The following is a 24,214-nucleotide window of genomic DNA, read 5'->3' as shown; positions in this document are numbered from 1 at the left end:
TTGTAGTGAGGAGCTTATCTCTACCTTTACCATCAAAGGAGAGCCACAGTATAGCTGCCCACTGACTTCGGGGAATGCACTGCACAGTGCAGACCCTCTCCAAAGCAGCCATACATTTCTGGATGTCATCCCCTTGCTTAAAGGGGGGCACTATTTTAGTCAGGTGTTTAGTATCTAAACCCTTCTCTCTATCTCTTGGGAGATTGCTGCCACCAGTGGGAGCTAGCCCACTCATCTGCTGCTCTCTAGCAAAGGCAAGCTTTTCTTTGGCCAGGGCAAGTTCTTCCCTTTCAATCCTCAGAGCAGCCTGTCTCATCCTAGCTTCATGCTCTATTCTCTGAGGGGAAGTCACTCTCCTCTGTGGAGAGTTTCTCCTCCTCTGGGAAGAGGCATTAGAGTGCAGAGATCTATTGGAGTCCCTAGAAAGAGATCTATCTCTCCTAACTCCAAGGTTAGGCCCACTTCGGGTTAGTACTGGGGGGTCCCCCAGATCCTAGCCCAAGTAAGTCTAAGTTGGCCCTGGTTAGCCTTCTGACTACCTCAAGACCTTTGTCTACCTCATCCCCAGAGAGTTCCTCCTGATCCTCCTCCTCCTCAACTGCAGTAGCAGTGTTGGGGAGGTCTGGATCCCCAGAGGTTCCCTCTAAGGCTGGCATGTTCTCATGTAACTGAGAAATCTTTCTGGCATCATATGTCTCTAAGAGACCTATCAGAAAGGGAATGGTGGGGTTAGACCCCTGCTTCAGTTTCCTGGAGGTACAGACTTGTCTCATCTCCTGGAAACTGAGAGCTGCATATCTTGAAGTGACCTGTGGAGGGTCAACACTTACCAGGGGAGTCTCAGTGGACTCTCCATGGTTAGACATGCTTTTCTAGTGAGGTGTACGTGGTGCACTTACCTACACTATATGTTTGCCTACTGATCCCTTGCTAGAGTTGTAGTTTAGGGTGTGCTAGGCCCTATGAGCTACAACAGCTGGTTCAGTAGAACTCAGAGTATTCTAAGCTAAGTTATATGTACCTTTAGTACTTATGTGCTCTTTCACAAGATATTCTTAGGATATGTGTGGTAAAACAACAGCAAGCTCAAATCCCAACCGCTGCTCACCAATGTGAGAAGTTGGCCTGATGTGCAGTGCTCACTATTCTAGTGATCACTATGTATCAGTCCAAACAACCCTTATTGATGATTGGTTGTAAGTCAACCTTATAGACCAGCTATCCTAGTAGCATGGATACGAGCAGTCTAAGGCTAAGACTCTAGAGGGCGTGTTAAGCCAGCTGTTTTACCATCACATTACCCCTTGAACACCCAGTGAAAGGACACCACACAAGGGTTATGAAAATAAACAGTGTATTTATTAGAATCACAACAACCCTGTACTCTTTATGAGGACAGGGTGCTAGGCACACAACAAAACTCTTACGAAAATACTTAAGTTAGCACAGTATATACAAATGCCCGAGGGGCACGAAAAACCATATACTCTAAAAGTGGAATGCGAAATTACTAGCAGGTAAGTACAGTACTAATGGGCTTTGGAATCGCTAGGACTTGACTATAGAATCGTTAGATTACTTCTAGGAGACCCAGGGGACTCGGGTGCAGAGTGTGCACTCTCACGCGGGATGCGGGACAAAGTCTATGATAGCTAGTAAAGTTAAAGTTAGTGTTCACGGGCGAACCCGACCTGGTAGGGAGAAAACGACAGTGGATCCTGACCCTTGGATAGTGAGGCTATGCTGGGGCACCGAAATGCCGAAGTTACCTAGCCCAGGGGCTGCAGCTGCATAGGTCTCAAAAGACGTCGGGAATCCTCGTAGACGAACCAGGAGCCTGGAAGAAAGATGCTGGCAGGCGACCAGTGAAGAGAGTTCGAGTTGATCCAAGCCTGGATCTTGAAGATGGATGACACCTGAAAGCAGAGGGGACCAAGTTCGTGACTACTAGCCAGTAGTCAGTGGGCACCAGGAGGGCACCGGATAGTAGTCACCTCGACTAGGTGAGTGGGCGACGCTGGCTCTGCAGATCTCACGGACCAGGAGGCGTTGTCGGCGACCAGGATGGAGAGGCGAGCTGTCCCACGATGGATGAAGCTGTCGGCGTCAAAGAACCCAGGATTGGGCAACAAAGCCTTGGCTAATTCAAGCCCACACGGTGGACTCAAAATGGTGTCTTGAGTGGACCAGGAGGGTCCGGGGGGCTCCTCTTCTGGAAGGGAGCAAGGGCCAGTCTGGAGCAACCAGACCAGCAGCAGTGATGTCGTCGGGCGTCGTTCAGAAGGCCACAAGCCAGCGGGCTAGTAGCCAAACAACGCGGTGAGCAGCAAAAAGCAGAAGGGCCCCACGCCGATCGTGGAGATGCTGGGGGGCTGATCTTCGGTGCTGGAGCTGCTCAGGGTCGGGGCTTCTCGGACCCCAAAGCACTCACCAGGAATTTACTCGGCGGGCTTGCTGTGCAGAAGTCGTGCAGTCTTGGCAATAGTCGGTCCCTTGAGGTCTCGTCGCACTCACGGTTCTCAGCTTGGCTGTAGAGGTGAGTAGAGGTCGGAGGTGCCAGGGAAGCCGGGTCTTGTCGAGCTGGGCAGTCGGATTCCGGAGGAAGGACTTGCAGCAGACCGCAGTGTTCTTGCGTTGGTGCCTGCGGAGGCAGGGTGACTACTCCTTAGTCACAAGGGAGAATCTTGAAGAAGGAAATCTTGAAGTCCTTTCGCAGAAAGTCGTGTCTTGATTCCAACGATGATCTAATTTGGAAGGGGGCCTGCTCCTACCTTTATCTGGGAAAAGGGGGCTGGCACGCGACTAAGTCCTGCCCTATGGGTGGGACCAGGAGGGGGGTGGTTACACCCACTTCCTTGGCGGGCTTTTCCCCAGCTCAGGGTCTGGAGTGTCCCTGGAACTGGTTCAAGCCGGCCTATGCATAGTGAGCACCGGGGTGCCACTTGCAGTCACCTTCCTCTGAAGCCCTGCCTACCTAGGATACACAAAATCCTGTCTGGGACGGTGCTGGCACCGCCCCTGGCAGGAAACCCTTTGTCCTTATCTCCTGCTCTGGGAGGACTCCCAGCAGCAGGAGGGCAGACTTGTGTCTCGGTGTCAGCATCCATTTTGTGGAGCTGAGGCTCTGTTTGACTTTAACCGGGGTTAGGGGTTACATACATGTCGTGTCCCTCTAGAAGGGTGGAATGCTAACCCCGTCGCCAAAATTGGCGAGGGGTTAGTATTCCAATTCGTATGACACCTTACTCGACATGTTTTGATAAAGCGATACCAGAGTTGGCATATAACCGCGAGGATTATAATGCACTTAAGAGTATATGGTATGCGATATCATGGAAACGGCTAAGGGATGGATCCCGAAAGCCGCAGACAGGCTCAGCTCATGCCAGAGCACCATCTCACACGATTCCAAGCACTCTGCCTTCAGGATTGTTAAGGCCTGCCATAGGAGTGACTGATAGGAGATCTGTGTGTCCATTTTAGGGTTAGATATAGGTATACTATATCTAAAGCAAAGGGTGAGTACACCACCTTGCCCCAGCTGTCGTGCAGCCAGTTGTGTCAGTTTAGTTAGTCAGCCCAGGGGTGGCATAATACATGCTTCAGCCCCTGGGAGACTTCTGGGTACACCTCAGCCCTGGGTACAGGGACTTGGAGAGGGCCCAGTGCCAATTCAGTACCTGAGTACAATTTGCATAGAGAGAACAGCTAGGCTGTGGGTCTGATTAGCAGGCCCACAGCCAGGGAAAGTCGTAAACCAGTGCAGCAAAAAGCAAAAATCTGGGTGATCATAGGATTGCAGACCCTACTCTCCTACATGACCCCCCCCAAACTTTGGGACAATAAACTAACCTTGACCAGGTGAGTCTTCTTGCTCTAAGTGGAAATACCTGGAGAGCCCATCAGCATTGCTGTGATCAGTACCAGGTCTATGCTCCACTGTAAAATCCATCCCCTGTAGGGAAATGGACCACCTAAGCAGTTTGGGGTTTTCACCCTTCATCTGATTTAGCCACAAGAGGGGCTTATGGTCTGTCTGAATGGTGAAGTGAGTGCCAACCAAGTAGGCCCTCAGCTTCTTCAGGGCCCAAACCACAGCAAAGGCCTCCCTCTCAATAGCTGACCAATTTTTCTCTCTGGGTGTCAACCTTCTACTAATGAAAGCAATAGGCTGATCATTACCATCAAAATTCAGTTGAGACAGAACAGCCCCCACACCCAACTCAGAAGCATCTGTTTGGACAATGAATGGCTTGGAGTAATCTGGACTCTTTAGGATAGGTGCTGTGCACACGGCCTGCTTTAGGTCATTGAATGCTTTCTGACAGCTTGCTGTCCACTGAACTTTCTTTGGCATCTTTTTGCTTGTCAGGTCATTAAGGGGGGTCACTATGGACCCATAATTTCTGACAAACTTTCTGTAGTAACCAGTCAGGCCCAAGAAAGCTCGAACCTGAGTCTGGGTGATTGGAGGAGCCCAGTCCTTGATGGCCTGTATTTTACTCTCCAATGGCTGAACCTGGCCTCCACCTACAAGGTGGCCCAGGTATACAACCTGTGTCTGCCCTATCTGGCACTTTGTGGCCTTGATAGTGAGGCCTGCCTTTTGCAGAGCCTCTAACACTTTCCTCAGGTGGACCAGGTGATCCTCCCAGGTGGAGCTAAAGACAGCAATATCGTCAAGATATGCTGCACAGAAGTCATCCAGCCCAGTGAGGACTTGATTCACCAACCTTTGGAAGGTGGCAGGTGCATTTTTCAGCCAAAGGGCATTACCACAAACTGATAATGCCCACCAGGGGTAGAAAATGCTGTCCTGGGTTTGGCCTCCTCAGCTAACCTGATTTGCCAATACCCAGCTGTCAAATCAAATGTACTTAAGAAGTTGGCAGAAGCCAATTTATCTATAAGTTCATCTGCTCTTGGTATTGGGTGGGCATCAGTCTTAGTGACTGCATTGAGGCCTCTGTAGTCTACGCAAAACCTCATCTCTTTCTTACCACCCTGGGTGTGAGGCTTTGGCACTAGAACTACTGGGCTAGCCCAAGGGCTATCTGAGGGCTCAATGACTCCCAGCTCCAACATTTTCTGCACTTCAGTTTTGATGCAGTCTCTAACATGATCAGGCTGTCTGTAGATTTTACTCTTGACAGGCAGACTGTCTCCAGTGTCAATATCATGGGTACACCAATCAGTTTGGCTGGGTGTCAGAGAGAACATATGCCTGAAGGATTGCAGAACTTGCCTGCAATCCTGTTGCTGATGTTCAGTGAGGCTGCCACAAAAGACAACACCATCTACTGATCCATCATCAGGATTCTGAGTGAGCAGGTCTGGGAGAGGGTCACTCTCTTCCTCCTGTCCCTCATCTGTGGCCATGAGCAAGCTCATGTCCTTCCTGTCGACATATGCTTTGAGCCTGTTGACATGGAGCACTCTGAGAGGGCTCCTGGGAGTTCCAAGGTCCACCAAGTAGGTAACCTCTCCCTTTTGCTCAATGATGGTGTGGGGCCCAGACCATTTGTCTTTCAGAGCTGCTGGGGCCACTGGCTCCAGCACCCACACCTTCTGTCCTGGCTGGTACACAGTCAGAACAGCCTTTTGGTCATGCCAAGCTTTTTGGAGTTCTTGGCTGGCCTCAAGGTTTTTAGATGCCTTTTCCATATACTCAGCCATCCTGGAGCGGAGACCAAGTACATAGTCCACTATGTTGGTTGCAGGCTTTTTGAGAGGTCTCTCCCATCCTTCCTTCACCAAACACAGGGGTCCTCTCACAGGATGCCCATACAGAAGCTCAAAAGGGCTGTAGCCAACCCCCTTCTGTGGGACCTCTCTGTAAGCAAACAAGAGGCAGGGGATCAGGACATCCCATCTTCTCCTAAGAGTTTCAGGTAGCCCATGAATCATCCCTTTGAGGGTCCTGTTGAATCTCTCAACAAGCCCATTGCATTGTGGGTGGTAGGGTGTGGTGAACTTGTAGTTCACACCACACTCCTTCCACATTGCAGTCAGATATCCTGACATGAAGTTTGTACCTCTGTCAGAAACAACCTCCTTAGGGAAGCCCACTCTGGGGAACACTCCAACTAGGGCCCTTGCCACTACAGGTGCTGTAGTGGTCCTAAGTGGAATAGCTTCAGGATACCTGGTGGCATGATCCACTACCACCAGTATAAACTTGTGCCCTGATGCTGTCTGGGGTTCCATTGGACCAACAATGTCAATCCCCACTCTTTCAAAGGGAACCCCCACCACAGGTAGTGGTATGAGGGGGGCCTTTGTTGTGCCACCTGACTTACCACTGGCTTGGCAAGTGACACAGGAGCGACAAAACTCCTTGGTATTCTCATTCATATGGGGCCAGTGAAAGTGTGAGACAAGCCTGTCCCAAGTCTTTGTCTGACCTAAATGACCTGCAAGGGGAATTTCATGGGCCAAGGTGAGAAGGAAACCTCTCAGAGACAAGGGGATGACCAGCCTCCTGGTTGCACCAGGCTTGGGGTCTCTTGACTTAGAGTACAGGAGTCCATCTTCCCAGTATACCCTGTGGGCACCTGTGGCATTCTCAGCAGCCTCAGCAGCAGCCTGCTGTCTGAGGGGTTCAAGGGAAGGGCAGTCTAACTGTGCCTTCCCCAAGTCTGCTCTGGAGGGTCCCCCTGAGCCCAGAAACTCAACTTGATCAAGTTCAAGCTCTTTAGGCTCAGTTTCCCTCAGCTCTCTCAGATCAGCCTCCTCAGAGACTTGATCCTCAACCTGGGGCAAGGGGGAAGGCAAAGCCTTAACCCTACTGCTCTTCTTCTTGGAAGGTGTCTGGTCCATAGTTCCAGGATCCAGCACCTGTTCAGTGGGGCATCTTCTGGCCTGTGACCTAGTCACAGCAAGCACATGTGCTGGCAAGCCTAACATTTCCATGTGAGTCCTCTGCTCCACTTCTGACCATTGTGATGACTCCAAATCATTGCCCAACAAACAATCAACTGGGAGGTCTGAACTGACTACAACTTTCTTTTGTCCCTTCACTCCACCCCAGGAGAAAGCCACAATCGCCACACTATGACTAGTAGTTACGTTGCTGGCATTGGTCACCAGGAAATCAGTACCTGGCATGATCTGTCCAGGGTCCACAAAGTTAGGTGTCACCATGGTGACACTGGCACAAGTGTCCCTGTAGGCCTGAGCCATCTTGCCATTAATCAAAGGTGTCTGCCTGTATTTGCCCAAAGTATTGGGACTTATATCAGGGGATATATCCATATCCCCTGTACAGACAAGGACAGCCTGAGTGAGTGTGCCAACTAAGTTGTCAGACCCCTCAGTTCCCAAGGTTAACCCAACTAATGCCTTGGGAGGTACACTACCACTACTGACTGTACTAGGGGGTGCAGTTGCCTTAGGGGCTGTAGTGGCAGGAGTTTGTCCTCCTCTTTTGGTGCACTCACTAAACCAGTGAGACTTACTTTTGCAGTACTGGCACCATCTCTTTGACTGGCCTTCTTGAGTTTTCTTCTTCTGGGAAGCCTGACCCCCACCCTCTTTGGTTTGTTGGGGACCTGGTGAAGACTTCTGGTCATTTTGTTCACTCTTAGCATTACCCTTCTGGTCTGCTTTCTTCTGACCACCCTGGTTCTGGTTCTGGTTCTGCTTAATCCTTGTTCTGACCCATTTGTCTGCCTTCTTTCCCAATTCTTGGGGAAAGGTCAGATCTGAATCAACAAGGTGCTGGTGCAACAACTGGTTCTGACAATTGTTTAAAATTTGTTCTCTCATCATAAGATTATACAATCCTGTGTAATCTGTAACCTTGCTACCCAGCAACCAGCCCTCCAAAGCCTTAGTGGCACAATCCACAAAGTCAGACCAGTCCTGAGACTGAGTTTTCTGGGTGTCTCTGAACAGCAACCTGTACTGCTCAGTGGTTAAACCAAACCCATCAATCAGTGCATTTTTCAGGACCTGGTAATCATTAGCATCCTCCCCTCTTGTAGTGAGGAGCTTATCTCTACCTTTACCATCAAAGGAGAGCCACAGTATAGCTGCCCACTGACTTCGGGGAATGCACTGCACAGTGCAGACCCTCTCCAAAGCAGCCATACATTTCTGGATGTCATCCCCTTGCTTAAAGGGGGGCACTATTTTAGTCAGGTGTTTAGTATCTAAACCCTTCTCTCTATCTCTTGGGAGATTGCTGCCACCAGTGGGAGCTAGCCCACTCATCTGCTGCTCTCTAGCAAAGGCAAGCTTTTCTTTGGCCAGGGCAAGTTCTTCCCTTTCAATCCTCAGAGCAGCCTGTCTCATCCTAGCTTCATGCTCTATTCTCTGAGGGGAAGTCACTCTCCTCTGTGGAGAGTTTCTCCTCCTCTGGGAAGAGGCATTAGAGTGCAGAGATCTATTGGAGTCCCTAGAAAGAGATCTATCTCTCCTAACTCCAAGGTTAGGCCCACTTCGGGTTAGTACTGGGAGGTCCCCCAGATCCTAGCCCAAGTAAGTCTAAGTTGGCCCTGGTTAGCCTTCTGACTACCTCAAGACCTTTGTCTACCTCATCCCCAGAGAGTTCCTCCTGATCCTCCTCCTCCTCAACTGCAGTAGCAGTGTTGGGGAGGTCTGGATCCCCAGAGGTTCCCTCTAAGGCTGGCATGTTCTCATGTAACTGAGAAATCTTTCTGGCATCATATGTCTCTAAGAGACCTATCAGAAAGGGAATGGTGGGGTTAGACCCCTGCTTCAGTTTCCTGGAGGTACAGACTTGTCTCATCTCCTGGAAACTGAGAGCTGCATATCTTGAAGTGACCTGTGGAGGGTCAACACTTACCAGGGGAGTCTCAGTGGACTCTCCATGGTTAGACATGCTTTTCTAGTGAGGTGTACGTGGTGCACTTACCTACACTATATGTTTGCCTACTGATCCCTTGCTAGAGTTGTAGTTTAGGGTGTGCTAGGCCCTATGAGCTACAACAGCTGGTTCAGTAGAACTCAGAGTATTCTAAGCTAAGTTATATGTACCTTTAGTACTTATGTGATCTTTCACAAGATATTCTTAGGATATGTGTGGTAAAACAACAGCAAGCTCAAACCCCAACCGCTGCTCACCAATGTGAGAAGTTGGCCTGATGTGCAGTGCTCACTATTCTAGTGATCACTATGTATCAGTCCAAACAACCCTTATTGATGATTGGTTGTAAGTCAACCTTATAGACCAGCTATCCTAGTAGCATGGATACGAGCAGTCTAAGGCTAAGACTCTAGAGGGCGTGTTAAGCCAGCTGTTTTACCATCACATTACCCCTTGAACACCCAGTGAAAGGACACCACACAAGGGTTATGAAAATAAACAGTGTATTTATTAGAATCACAACAACCCTGTACTCTTTATGAGGACAGGGTGCTAGGCACACAACAAAACTCTTACGAAAATACTTAAGTTAGCACAGTATATACAAATGCCCGAGGGGCACGAAAAACCATATACTCTAAAAGTGGAATGCGAAATTACTAGCAGGTAAGTACAGTACTAATGGGCTTTGGAATCGCTAGGACTTGACTATAGAATCGTTAGATTACTTCTAGGAGACCCAGGGGACTCGGGTGCAGAGTGTGCACTCTCACGCGGGATGCGGGACAAAGTCTATGATAGCTTGTAAAATTAAAGTTAGTGTGCACGGGCGAACCCGACCTGGTAGGGAGAAAATGACAGTGGATCCTGACCCTTGGATAGTGAGGCTATGCTGGGGCACCGAAATGCCAAAGTTACCTAGCCCAGGGGCTGCAGCTGCATAGGTCTCAAAAGACGTCGGGAATCCTCGTAGACGAACCAGGAGCCTGGAAGAAAGATGCTGGCAGGCGACCAGTGAAGAGAGTTCGAGTTGATCCAAGCCTGGATCTTGAAGATGGATGACACCTGAAAGCAGAGGGGACCAAGTTCGTGACTACTAGCCAGTAGTCAGTGGGCACCAGGAGGGCACCGGATGGTAGTCACCTCGACTAGGTGAGTGGGCGACGCTGGCTCTGCAGATCTCACGGACCAGGAGGCGTTGTCGGCGACCAGGATGGAGAGGCGAGCTGTCCCACGATGGATGAAGCTGTCGGCGTCGAAGAACCCAGGATTGGGCAACAAAGCCTTGGCTAATTCAAGCCCACGCGGTGGACTCAAAATGGTGTCTTGAGTGGACCAGGAGGGTCCGGGGGGCTCCTCTTCTGGAAGGGAGCAAGGGCCAGTCTGGAGCAACCAGACCAGCAGCAGTGATGTCGTCGGGCGTCGTTCAGAAGGCCACAAGCCAGCGGGCTAGTAGCCAAACAACGCGGTGAGCAGCAAAAAGCAGAAGGGCCCCACGCCGATCGTGGAGATGCTGGGGGGCTGATCTTCGGTGCTGGAGCTGCTCAGGGTCGGGGCTTCTCGGACCCCAAAGCACTCACCAGGAATTTACTCGGCGGGCTTGCTGTGCAGAAGTCGTGCAGTCTTGGCAATAGTCGGTCCCTTGAGGTCTCGTCGCACTCACGGTTCTCAGCTTGGCTGTAGAGGTGAGTAGAGGTCGGAGGTGCCAGGGAAGCCGGGTCTTGTCGAGCTGGGCAGTCGGATTCCGGAGGAAGGACTTGCAGCAGACCGCAGTGTTCTTGCGTTGGTGCCTGCGGAGGCAGGGTGACTACTCCTTAGTCACAAGGGAGAATCTTGAAGAAGGAAATCTTGAAGTCCTTTCGCAGAAAGTCGTGTCTTGATTCCAAAGATGATCTAATTTGGAAGGGGGCCTGTTCCTACCTTTATCTGGGAAAAGGGGGCTGGCACGCGACTAAGTCCTGCCCTATGGGTGGGACCAGGAGGGGGGTGGTTACACCCACTTCCTTGGCGGGCTTTTCCCCAGCTCAGGGTCTGGAGTGTCCCTGGAACTGGTTCAAGCCGGCCTATGCATAGTGAGCACCGGGGTGCCACTTGCAGTCACCTTCCTCTGAAGCCCTGCCTACCTAGGATACACAAAATCCTGTCTGGGACGGTGCTGGCACCGCCCCTGGCAGGAAACCCTTTGTCCTTATCTCCTGCTCTGGGAGGACTCCCAGCAGCAGGAGGGCAGACTTGTGTCTCGGTGTCAGCATCCATTTTGTGGAGCTGAGGCTCTGTTTGACTTTAACCGGGGTTAGGGGTTACGTACATGTCGTGTCCCTCTAGAAGGGTGGAATGCTAACCCCAGTCGCCAGAATTGGCGAGGGGTTAGTATTCCAATTCGTATGACACCTTACTCGACATGTTTTGATAAAGCGATACCAGAGTTGGCATATAACCGCGAGGATTATAATGCACTTAAGAGTATATGGTATGCGATATCATGGAAACGGCTAAGGGATGGATCCCGAAAGCCGCAGACAGGCTCAGCTCATGCCAGAGCACCATCTCACACGATTCCAAGCACTCTGCCTTCAGGATTGTTAAGGCCTGCCATAGGAGTGACTGATAGGAGATCTGTGTGTCCATTTTAGGGTTAGATATAGGTATACTATATCTAAAGCAAAGGGTGAGTACACCACCTTGCCCCAGCTGTCGTGCAGCCAGTTGTGTCAGTTTAGTTAGTCAGCCCAGGGGTGGCATAATACATGCTTCAGCCCCTGGGAGACTTCTGGGTACACCTCAGCCCTGGGTACAGGGACTTGGAGAGGGCCCAGTGCCAATTCAGTACCTGAGTACAATTTGGGTAGAGAGAACAGCTAGGCTGTGGGTCTGATTAGCAGGCCCACAGCCAGGGAAAGTCGTAAACCAGTGCAGCAAAAAGCAAAAATCTGGGTGATCATAGGATTGCAGACCCTACTCTCCTACACCAAGTAAGGGGCAGTTACCTGAGAGAAGTAGATTTCACAAACCAAGTAAGGGGCAGTTACCTAAGAGAAGTAGATTTCACAAACCAAGTAAGGGGCAGTTACCTAAGAGAAGTAGAGTTCACATACCAGGTAAGGGGCAGTTACCTAAGAGAAGTAGATTTCACAAACCAAGTAAGGGGCAGTTACCTGAGAGAAGTAGATTTCACAAACCAAGTAAGGGGCAGTTACCTAAGAGAAGTAGATTTCACAAACCAAGTAAGGGGCAGTTACCTAAGAGAAGTAGAGTTCACATACCAGGTAAGGGGCAGTTACCTAAGAGAAGTAGATTTCACATACCAAGTAAGGGGCAGTAACCTAAGAGAAGTAGAGTTCACATACCAGGTAAGAGGCAGTTAGCTGAGAGAAGTGGGACTCACATACCAAGTAAGTGGCAGTTACCTGAGAGAAGTGGATTTCACCTACCAAGTAAGGGGCAGTTACCTAAGAGAAGTAGAGTTCACATACCAGGTAAGGGGCAGTTACCTAAGAGAAATAGATTTCACAAACCAAGTAAGGGGCAGTTACCTAAGAGAAGTAGATTTCACATACCAAGTAAGGGGCAGTTACCTGAGAGAAGTGGATTTCACATACCAAGTAAGGGGCAGTTACCTGAGAGAAGTGGATTTCACATACTAAGTAAGGGGCAGTTACCTAAGAGAAGTAGAGTTCACATACCAGGTAAGGGGCAGTTACCTAAGAGAAATAGATTTCACAAACCAAGTAAGGGGCAGTTACCTAAGAGAAGTAGATTTCACATACCAAGTAAGGGGCAGTTACCTGAGAGAAGTAGATTTCAAAAACCAAGTAAGGGGCAGTTACCTAAGAGAAGTAGAGTTCACATACCAGGTAAGGGGCAGTTACCTAAGAGAAGTAGAGTTCACATACCAGGTAAGGGGCAGTTATCTAAGAGAAGTAGAGTTCACATACCAAGTAAGGGGCAGTTACCTAAGAGAAGTAGATTTCAAAAACCAAGTAAGGGGCAGTTACCTAAGAGAAGTAGATTTCAAAAACCAAGTAAGGGGCAGTTACCTAAGAGAAGTAGAGTTCACATACCAGGTAAGGGGCAGTTACCTAAGAGAAATAGATTTCACAAACCAAGTAAGGGGCAGTTACCTAAGAGAAGTAGATTTCACATACCAAGTAAGGGGCAGTTACCTGAGAGAAGTGGATTTCACATACCAAGTAAGGGGCAGTTACCTGAGAGAAGTGCAGCTCACATACCAGGTAAGGGGCAGTTATCTAAGAGAAGTAGAGCTCACATACCAAGTAAGGGGCAGTTACCTAAGAGAAATAGATTTCATAAACCAAGTAAGGGGCAGTTACCTAAGAGAAGTAGATTTCACAAACCAAGTAAGGGGCAGTTACCTGAGAGAATTAGATTTCACATACCAAGTAAGGGGCAGTTACCTGAGAGAAGTGCAGCTCACATACCAGGTAAGGGGCAGCTATCTAAGAGAAGTAGAGTTCACATACCAGGTAAGGGGCAGTTAGCTGAGAGAAGTGGGACTCACATACCAAGTAAGGGGCAGTTACCTGAGAGAAGTGGATTTCACATACCAAGTAAGGGGCAGTTATCTAAGAGAAGTAGAGTTCACATACCAGGTAAGGGGCAGTTAGCTGAGAGAAGTGGGACTCACATTCCAAGTAAGGGGCAGTTACCTGAGAGAAGTAGATTTCACAAACCAAGTAAGGGGCAGTTACCTAAGAGAAGTAGATTTCACAAACCAAGTAAGGGGCAGTTACCTAAGAGAAGTAGAGTTCACATACCAGGTAAGGGGCAGTTACCTAAGAGAAGTAGATTTCACAAACCAAGTAAGGGGCAGTTACCTGAGAGAAGTAGATTTCACAAACCAAGTAAGGGGCAGTTACCTAAGAGAAGTAGATTTCACAAACCAAGTAAGGGGCAGTTACCTAAGAGAAGTAGAGTTCACATACCAGGTAAGGGGCAGTTACCTAAGAGAAGTAGATTTCACATACCAAGTAAGGGGCATTTACCTGAGAGAAGTGCAACTCACATACCAAGTAAGGGGCAGTTACCTGAGAGAAGTGGATTTCACATACCAAGTAAGGGGCAGTTACCTAAGAGAAGTAGATTTCAAAAACCAAGTAAGGGGCAGTTACCTAAGAGAAGTAGAGTTCACATACCAGGTAAGGGGCAGTTACCTAAGAGAAATAGATTTCACAAACCAAGTAAGGGGCAGTTACCTAAGAGAAGTAGATTTCACATACCAAGTAAGGGGCAGTTACCTGAGAGAAGTGGATTTCACATACCAAGTAAGGGGCAGTTACCTAAGAGAAGTAGAGTTCACATACCAAGTAAGGGGCAGTTACCTAAGAGAAGTAGATTTCACATACCAAGTAAGGGGCAGTTACCTGAGAGAAGTGGATTTCACATACCAAGTAAGGGGCAGTTACCTGAGAGAAGTGCAGCTCACATACCAGGTAAGGGGCAGTTATCTAAGAGAAGTAGAGCTCACATACCAGGTAAGGGGCAGTTACCTAAGAGAAGTAGATTTCACATACCAAGTAAGGGGCAGTAACCTAAGAGAAGTAGAGTTCACATACCAGGTAAGAGGCAGTTAGCTGAGAGAAGTGGGACTCACATACCAAGTAAGTGGCAGTTACCTGAGAGAAGTGGATTTCACCTACCAAGTAAGGGGCAGTTACCTAAGAGAAGTAGAGTTCACATACCAGGTAAGGGGCAGTTAGCTGAGAGAAGTGGGACTCACATACCAAGTAAGGGGCAGTTACCTAAGAGAAGTAGAGTTCACATACCAGGTAAGGGGCATTTACCTGAGAGAAGTGCAACTCACATACCAAGTAAGGGGCAGTTACCTGAGAGAAGTGGATTTCACATACTAAGTAAGGGGCAGTTACCTAAGAGAAGTAGAGTTCACATACCAGGTAAGGGGCAGTTACCTAAGAGAAATAGATTTCACAAACCAAGTAAGGGGCAGTTACCTAAGAGAAGTAGATTTCACATACCAAGTAAGGGGCAGTTACCTGAGAGAAGTAGATTTCAAAAACCAAGTAAGGGGCAGTTACCTAAGAGAAGTAGAGTTCACATACCAGGTAAGGGGCAGTTACCTAAGAGAAGTAGAGTTCACATACCAGGTAAGGGGCAGTTATCTAAGAGAAGTAGAGTTCACATACCAAGTAAGGGGCAGTTACCTAAGAGAAGTAGATTTCAAAAACCAAGTAAGGGGCAGTTACCTAAGAGAAGTAGATTTCAAAAACCAAGTAAGGGGCAGTTACCTAAGAGAAGTAGAGTTCACATACCAGGTAAGGGGCAGTTACCTAAGAGAAATAGATTTCACAAACCAAGTAAGGGGCAGTTACCTAAGAGAAGTAGATTTCACATACCAAGTAAGGGGCAGTTACCTGAGAGAAGTGGATTTCACATACCAAGTAAGGGGCAGTTACCTGAGAGAAGTGCAGCTCACATACCAGGTAAGGGGCAGTTATCTAAGAGAAGTAGAGCTCACATACCAAGTAAGGGGCAGTTACCTAAGAGAAATAGATTTCATAAACCAAGTAAGGGGCAGTTACCTAAGAGAAGTAGATTTCACAAACCAAGTAAGGGGCAGTTACCTGAGAGAATTAGATTTCACATACCAAGTAAGGGGCAGTTACCTGAGAGAAGTGCAGCTCACATACCAGGTAAGGGGCAGCTATCTAAGAGAAGTAGAGTTCACATACCAGGTAAGGGGCAGTTAGCTGAGAGAAGTGGGACTCACATACCAAGTAAGGGGCAGTTACCTGAGAGAAGTGGATTTCACATACCAAGTAAGGGGCAGTTATCTAAGAGAAGTAGAGTTCACATACCAGGTAAGGGGCAGTTAGCTGAGAGAAGTGGGACTCACATTCCAAGTAAGGGGCAGTTACCTGAGAGAAGTAGAGTTCACATACCAGGTAAGGGGCAGTTACCTAAGAGAAATAGATTTCACAAACCAAGTAAGGGGCAGTTACCTAAGAGAAGTAGATTTCACATACTAAGTAAGGGGCAGTTACCTGAGAGAAGTGCAGCTCACATACCAGGTAAGGGGCAGTTACCTAAGAGAAGTGGATTTCACATACCAAGTAAGGGGCAGTTACCTGAGAGAAGTGGATTTCACATACCAAGTAAGGGGCAGTTACCTGAGAGAAGTAGATTTCACATACCAAGTACGGGGCAGTTACCTAAGAGAAGTAGATTTCACATACCAAGTAAGGGGCAGTTACTTGGGAGAAGTGCAGCTCACATACCAGTTAAGGGTCAGTTATCTAAGAGAAGTAGAGTTCACATACCAGGTAAGGGGCAATTAGCTGAGAGAAGTGCAGCTCACATACCAAGGAAGGGGCAGTTACCTGGGAGAAGTGCAGCTCACATACTAAGGAAGGGGCAGTTACCTGGGAGAAGTGCAGCTCACATACCAAGGAAGGGTAGTTACCTGGGAGAAGTGCAGCTCACATACCAAGGAAGGGGTAGTTACCTGGGAGAAGTGCAGCTCACACACCAAGGAAGGGGCAGGTACCTGAGAGAAGTAGAGCCCACATACACTGCAGCCTCACTCCCCCACAACTTTACCTGAACAGGAACCACCAGGGCGGCTACGCCACTGTTGCTACACCAACATCCCAGACCCGAGTACCAGCTCTTACAACCCCCTCCCTCCACCCTGGATTTGCTATCCGTTGCCATAACGCCAGACTTGATGTTTAATAACATGCTGCTCTCTGATTCCTGACATGGAGTGGTAATAAACACCCTGACAAGGCTGTAAACTGGTACTAATAAAGTGCAGAACTCACACATGCGGCTAAGAATGCTCTTCCAGCCCTGCCCATTAACAAACAGCTTTATATATTTATCTAATTTTCAAGTAGCATATATGTAATATTATGTTGTCCATTGCTGGCCTCTTACCAACTGGTCAAGTCTAGCCGCCGTACAGACCTCATGATATTTAGTCAGTGATCTCAGATAATAAAATCTTCTTAGATAGTAAAATCTCAACAAAATAAGACTTCAGATGCATCAAAGATTTCTCCTCCCAGAGCCAAAGTGTATAAACTGATAACTTTAGACACATCCACAATAGTACCACTGCCACTACTTTCCACCTTCATCCTGAGTCTTTCTGTTAAAATCCGGAAGCCTTCCATAACGTCACTATTGTTTTCCTCGTTTCCTTGTACTTGGAGAATGCCTGGCGTCCTCCACCTCAGACTGCCCCCACCTGCCATCATCTCCTGACTCTCTCTGTTGCATTGCAGCTCCTGAGCTCCCCTCTCTGACCACCGAGGTGGACATGCGCTATTACAATGACCTGCTGAATATGGTGCCAGAGGAGGCCATGTCTGTCCCGCTCATCCTGCACTGCATGCTGGACCAGGTGAGTGCCATGTCCCACTGTCCCAGAGAACCTGCACTTCATGCTGGGCCAGATGAATGCCATGTCTGTTCCCGTCCACGCCTGACCACCGCCAGCCACCAGGACTCCTGCCCGTTTTTAGGTCTCGCTGAGTCATTGCGTTAACAATGCTTGTGAGATATAAAGTAAGGGCTTTGAAAAGCGCTCCTAAAATGCGGATTGGGTACAGTGCATGTGAGCACAACCACGCGCATTGTACACAGCTTCCATTTGCCACTAGACACTTTGTGCGCACGCGCCGCACTCCGCCTCTGCTGCCACACTCATTCAGCTCACCAGGCTGCACACCCCCTCACCCCCCATATGCTCGCTCGCCAATGTCCCTCCCACCTTTCCTTTGATCTCCTCTTTTCTTTGAACTTTCAGCAGGAGTTCTCACAGGCTCCTCTCCGCCCCCTTCCTTTAATGGCCCTCCCCCAGCACAGAGCACGCATCGCTTATTAACCCATGTCGGGCCATCACCTCTGCAGCCTGCATTTCCCTGGTGGGCGCAACACTTACAGTTTACGCATGCCCAGCATCTTCCCTCTGCAATGGGTGAATCAGCAGAGCCGGGCCCGCCGTAGGGGCAGTCGAGGATGCAAACAGCCAGCCAGCTAATAAGACTCTGCAAGAGTACACTGTGTGACATTTGTTCAGCTTTGCATGTCGCTTCTCCCAGCTGCACGGGTCCTCGGTATGTGTTAATTAACTTAATCTCCCCCGTACCATCCCTACCCCCCCACCGCCTCCCTCCGGTTGCTGCTTGTTTAGTTACTTTTGTTTACTTTTAACCCCCTTTCACTCCAACATCACTTCTTTTCTGTATACTCCCGCTCTGAAGTCTCTCATTTCATTTGCACCCCCTATTCTCCTTCACCACCCCTTTCCCGCCTTATCTTCGCCAGCTTCACCTCTTTTCATATGCTCTCCCCTTATATATGTTCTCCCTGGCCTTTTCCGTGCTATCACCAACTCGCTGAAATCCCTTCCCCTTTTACATCCTTCCTTTTCTCACCACTACTACATATTTATTTTCATTCACAGCTATTCCAGTGGCGTAACACAGGCCCCCGTAGCTCCCACAGTGCGGGGGGCCCCACAAGCTGCAGGGGCCCCCTCGGTACAATACTCTGGCCGCAGAGCCCCTCATTAAGTCCGCAGGGGGCCCCTCCACGTACCTTCCTGGGGGGCCCCTCAAGTTTTGTTACGCCACTAAGCTATCCACTTTCCTGCCCTCTCCATCTTGCTAAAAACACCTACTCCCCTTTTGCTGTCTCCGGCTCACTCTAGCTGCACCCAACCGCACCAGTTGCCTATCCTGTCCTCATTGCAGAGCACTCTACAGCATAATTTCCGCGTGTTCTACCTCTGCCCACACTAAATACTGTACATCTAGAAATACTTTTTAATGCTGTCCTCTGACCTCTGTGGTAGGTGTCCGGTGTGGCGTCCCTTCCGGAAGGGGCGGCACGCATGGGTTATTCTTCACTTGTGGCCAGGGATCACGCCATACCAATGGACACTTTCTGTGTGGGGGTAAACTCTACAGTTTCTGGCATCTTTGTAGTTTTTTTGTGTGTAGACTAATGTGCACGTGGGCCTCCATCCACCACTCACGCATAACAATGGTGCACCATCACTGCATGTGTGCCAATCTATACAGTGGGCATCATCACAGAAATTGTGCCAATCTATGCAACAGGGCACCATTACTGCATGTGTGCCAATCTATAAACGAGATACTGTCACTGCATGACTTATCACTGATAAAGTCCCAAAGGCGAGACCTATTGGCTATGCCAATGCTTGTTTTTTCTCACATGTAAATTTAGTACGTTGTTAACTTCCCCAACGTTATGGCTGGTTATTGCTATTCAAGTGCAGAGCTTAAACTATTAAACAATCAACACACTGCCAACCTTTTACACTGTCCCGAGGCACCTTCAGTTTTAGCATCTATTCCTAAACCTGTCACTAAAAGCAGTCAATGCAAGGCCGCCTCACACCTTATACCATCGTCAACAAGCACCGGAGGTGGGGAAACTGTTGAGCAAAAGTAATGGGGCTCTAATGTAATACACGACCAACCCCCAAACATATACTTGAGGTATTGAGTCTGCTGGACTCAGAGAAACCAGATATGTGTTTTATAACTGAAACCTGGCTTCGCGAGTCAGCCCTTCCCCCCCTGAATATCAACTAATTCGACTTGACAGAAACATCAAAAGAGGGGGAGGCCTAGAAATAGCCTCTAGGGCAAGATCTAAAATAAGCAGTTTGGAAACCATTACCTCAGATTGGATTGAACTATGTATTTTCTGAATTGAAAACCAGAACAAGGGAACCTGGAGAGGTGTCTTTGTCTACAGACTTCCTGGTCCTAAAACTAATTTCAGTAACCGTTTGACTGAGAACATTGCCCCACACGCACTAGCAGCAGATAACCTCCTGTTCACAAACTAAGCCAACGTTATATGGTGATCAGACCATCGCCTTTTAAAATTCCATTTATAAACAGCTACCACCCTTGAAGATCCAAGTATCGAACAGAAAGGGGCCAGGCCCTGGAGAAAAGTCAGCCTGGCAGCCTTTTCCCCCAACTTTTTTCCTCTCCTGACAGGCTCAGAGAATATTGACCATATAGGGGCCGTCTTTGAGAAGGCAATGACACAAGCCCTTGACATTATTGCACCCCCTGTCTAAAGTCAAACACAAGTGTAAAGCCTCATCTTGGTTCACTGAATCTCTAAAAACTGACAAACTAGCTAGCAAGAAAGTGGAACATAAACGGAGAACAACTAAAAGCACTGAGGACAGGCTAGCCTACAAACACATCTATAGACACTATTTAGATAAAATGAAGATAGCCAAAAAAACTATATCATTACTAGAATTGACAAGGCTGCAGATTCACACAAGGAACTACTTAAAATACTAAAAGAATGTACCAACCCTCCTTCCTGCTAAACCAACAGTCCATCTACACAAGACTGGGTAGACACATTGTCTACATTCTTTGATGAAAAAATGGACATAATTCTTAACAATTTCCCTAAACATAACATCATAGTGTAAAGCAACAAGTCTGCCTGCATACAGACACGCATCACAGTACTTCTAGAAGAGTTTACAGAATTTACTCAGGAACCTGTTCAAACAGCCCTCCTCAGGACCAAATCTGGTTCCTCTGTCGATCCTGTCCCACCCTGTAGTCTGTTCACTCTTTCCCCTGCTCTCCTTAATTGTCTTACTGACCTTTTTAACATGTCCTTAAATCTAGTGACAGTTCCAATTAAATGGAAAGCAGCTAGGGTCAAACTAATCCTTAAAAAACAGTCGGCAGATCCTAGAGCCTAGTAACTATCGGCCAATTTCCATACTTCCTTTCTTTGGAAAAGTACTTGAGTCTCCTGTCAATGAACAATTAACAACCTTTCTAGAAAGCCATCAACTGTTAAAGTCAGTCAGGTTTTAGAAGTGGTTATAGCACTGAAACTTCCTTATTAGAGGTAGTCGACAACATAAGACTCACCCAGGACATTGGGCAGTCAGCAATGCTGGTCCTATTAGATCTGTCAGCAGCCTTCAACACCATCTCCCACAGACCCTTAGAACAAAGGTTGCAGAAGATTGGAGTCAGAGGAAAGGCCCTCAATTGCCTGAGAAACTACCTGCAAGATTGAACCACCACTGTACAATGGGCACAGTCGGATGGTAGATCAGGGAGTCCACCATGGATCGATACTTAGTCCCATGCTTTTCAACCGCTATGTGGCATCTCTGGCCAAGGTAATTAGATCTTATGAGTTTAACTAAATGTCTTATGCAGATGACACTCAGTTGTTAATCACTCTCAGACCCAACCCAACAAACACCAGAATCAGATTTAAAAGCAGCATGACACACATAAACACCTGGATGCAAACTAACCATCTTCAGCTCAACTCCAGTAGGACCGAGATAATACGATTTATGAAAGCTCATAAACTCTAGTCCAATGACTGGTGGCCTGAGAGCCTTGGAACCTGTCCATCTCCTAAGCCCATGGTACATAACCTTGGAGTTAAAATAGACGACAAACTGTCCATGAGAGACCAAGTAAATCATATCCTGGGCACCTGCTATGGCATAATGCGAACTCTGCATAAAATAGTCCATTGGATCCCAGTGGGATCAAGGAAAACCACTCATTCAGGGTCTAATAATCAGTTGTCTGGATTATGGAAATGCACTGATGGCCTCCATCAATGAAGAGCTTTATACCAGACTTCAGGAGTTGCAGAACCCTGCTGCTAGACTGGTGCTAGACCTGTCGAGCTACTGATGACTGTGTCCAGCATTGAACCTGTTGAGCCACTGATGACTGTGTCTAGCATTGAACCTGTTGAGCTACTGATGACTGTGTCCAGCATTTAACCTGTCGAGCCACTGATAACTGTGTACAATAGTGAACCTGCCAAGCCACTGATGACTGTGTCCAATAGTGAACCTGTCGAGCCACTGATGACTGTGTCCAGCATTGAACCTGTCGAGCCACTGATGACTGTGTCCAGCATTGAACCTGTTGAGCAGTTACTGATGACCGTGTCCAGCATTGAACCTGTTGAGCTACTGATGACTGTGTCCAGCATTTAACCTGCCAAGCCACTGATGACTGTGTCCAATAGTGAACCTGTCGAGCCACTGATGACTGTGTCCAGCATTGAACCTGTCGAGCCACTGATGACTGTGTCCAGCATTGAACCTGTTGAGCAGTTACTGATGACCGTGTCCAGCATTGAACCTGTTGAGCTACTGATGACTGTGTCCAGCATGTAACCTGCCAAGCCACTGATGACTGTGTCCAATAGTGAACCTGTCGAGCCACTGATGACTGTGTCCAGCATTGAACCTGTTGAGATAGTGATCACTTTGTACAGTGGTGATCCTGTTGAACTAGTGATCTCTCCATCCAGTGGTGAACCTATTGAGCTAGTGATCACTCTGTCCAATAGTGAACCTGTTGAGCTAGTGATGATTGTGTCCAGGGGTGAACCTACTGAGATAGTGAAGACTTTGTCCAGTGATGAATGTGGGGAACTATTGATCACTCGCTCCTTTGCAGACCTTCTTCCATTGTCCCTCAGTTGTTCTCATGAGGGCAGTGACAGATGCTTTAGGTGAGCATAAATGCGTGAAAATATTTTTATTAGGGGTGGCGGAATTTACATAATCGCGTTACGCAAATCTCCACGAAACTGTAAAAAATCTCAGTGAACACGCAGAAATGTGTTTGCGATGCTTTTTTACTGTTCGCAATAGCTGTTTGCGTGCTCGGGGGGAAATATCTCGCGAACACGCATTTTAGAACGCGAACAAGCAAAACATTTCGCGAAGTCGCTAAACGCAGAATTTTGGGCAATTTTGCGTTCTCCGCGGAACGCGAAATTACCCAAATTCCGCAAATTCTGCGAATGGAACGGAATTTACCGCCAGGCCTAATTTTTATATTTCTTTTTATTTCTAGGTTGTAGCCAGTGAACAAGACCTGATTCCCCCTAGTCTGGTGGTTCCGCCGCCTCGCCCTGACGGACTGGATCACAGTATCGCAGATCACATGATCTCCCTGCTGGATTCCCTCAGCCTCTCGGAAAAGGAGAAGAAGGTATTGTAGAAGATCTCCATGGGGCTTCCTGAATCTCACTGAGGCACCCAAGGTCTACATGAGGCACCCACAATCTCCCTGAGGCATCTAAGATCCCCTGAGAAACACAGGCTCTCTCTGAGACACCCAGAATCTCCCTGAGACACCCAAGCTCCCCGAGGCACCCAAGATCCCTGAGACACCAAGATCTCCCTGAGACACCAAGATCTCCCAGAGACATCCAAGATTTCCCAGAAACACCCAAGATCTCCCAAAGACACCAAAGGTCTCCCTGAGACACCCAAGATCTCCTGTAGGCATCCAAGATCTCCCATAGGCATCCAAAATCTCCCTATGACACACAAGAGCTCCCTGAGACACATAGAATCTCGCTGAGGCACCCAAGATCTCTGAGGTACCCAACATCTCCCTGAGGCAACCAAGATCCCTGAGAAACCCAGGATCTCTATGAGAAACCCAAGTTATGCAGCGTGAACCTTTCTGGATTCACTATGCTGTGCATTATTCTGCCATCTAGTGGTTAGGTCCGGATTTGTAGTATTTCTTCTCTTTTTTTTTCTTTGTGTCCCAGGTGGGAGTCGACATACCACCATTTGGTGCTCTTCGTGACGTCGGCCGCCATCTTCAGATTCTTTTTTCCGCCATTGGGTCTGAATCAACAGTGAAGGAGCTCCAAAACTTTGGAGAGAAGAATCGACAAAAAATCAAAGAATCATCAAAAATATCACCGGAGAAGACACCGGAGGACAAGTAAAGACAGAAGTCGACAAAAGAAGAGAGAACATCGAAGAATTCGATGTTTCTACGGAGAATAAGCATATAGGGGGCTCCCTGGGCGCGGTGATTGACAAAACTCTGTTTAAATTCTGTGCAAACTGCCACCACAAGTACGCGCAAAAGGATCAACACCAGGTTTGCAATCTCTGCCTGCCGCTCGACCATTGAAGCGAGGACTGCAATGCCTATGCAGCGTTCACCCCGAAGACTCGCAGAGTGAGGGAGAGGCAAAGAAGAGCAAACTACAACATGCAGCGGCAGGGGACACCTCCATCGTGCCGAGATTTGGGACTCTCCAGTGGAGAGGAAGACAACATCGCCGAAGGACGCCATAGTCGTTGAGGTCAAAAAGAAAATGTCGAAGGAGGTAATAGAGTTGTCGAACCCCAAACACCCCACTGATACTTGCAGAAGCGAGTCAAAGTCCTTGAAAGGAGCAGGCCGTCGAAGCACTCAACGTCGACAACTGCATCCAAGGACGAGCAGCCCGTCGGATCCTTTGAAAAGGACTCCCAGAGGGCAAAATCCCAAGACAAGGGAAAGGCGCCAAAGAGCAGCC

At 48.3% G+C, this 24,214-nt stretch overlaps 1 protein-coding gene across 5 annotated transcripts in view; it reads left to right on the top strand.

Annotated features, from left to right (window-relative positions):
- Positions 1–24,214, top strand: part of SPAG17 (sperm associated antigen 17) — a 1,244,773-nt gene that overhangs the window by 524,229 nt on the left and 696,330 nt on the right. For 4 of the 5 annotated variants that reach the window (XM_078656349.1, XM_078656348.1, XM_078656350.1 and 1 more), the window contains exons 11-12: positions 17,095–17,213; positions 22,741–22,878. In XM_078656349.1, the coding sequence (XP_078512475.1) occupies positions 17,095–17,213; positions 22,741–22,878 (257 nt within the window). The remainder of the gene's footprint in view (positions 1–17,094; positions 17,214–22,740; positions 22,879–24,214) is intronic. The other variant, XM_078656351.1, reaches the window with a different exon arrangement.

Source organism: Lissotriton helveticus, chromosome 8 (genome assembly GCF_964261635.1).
Source record: "Lissotriton helveticus chromosome 8, aLisHel1.1, whole genome shotgun sequence".
Taxonomy (NCBI): domain Eukaryota; kingdom Metazoa; phylum Chordata; class Amphibia; order Caudata; family Salamandridae; genus Lissotriton; species Lissotriton helveticus.
This window is presented reverse-complemented; position numbering and strand designations above follow the sequence as displayed.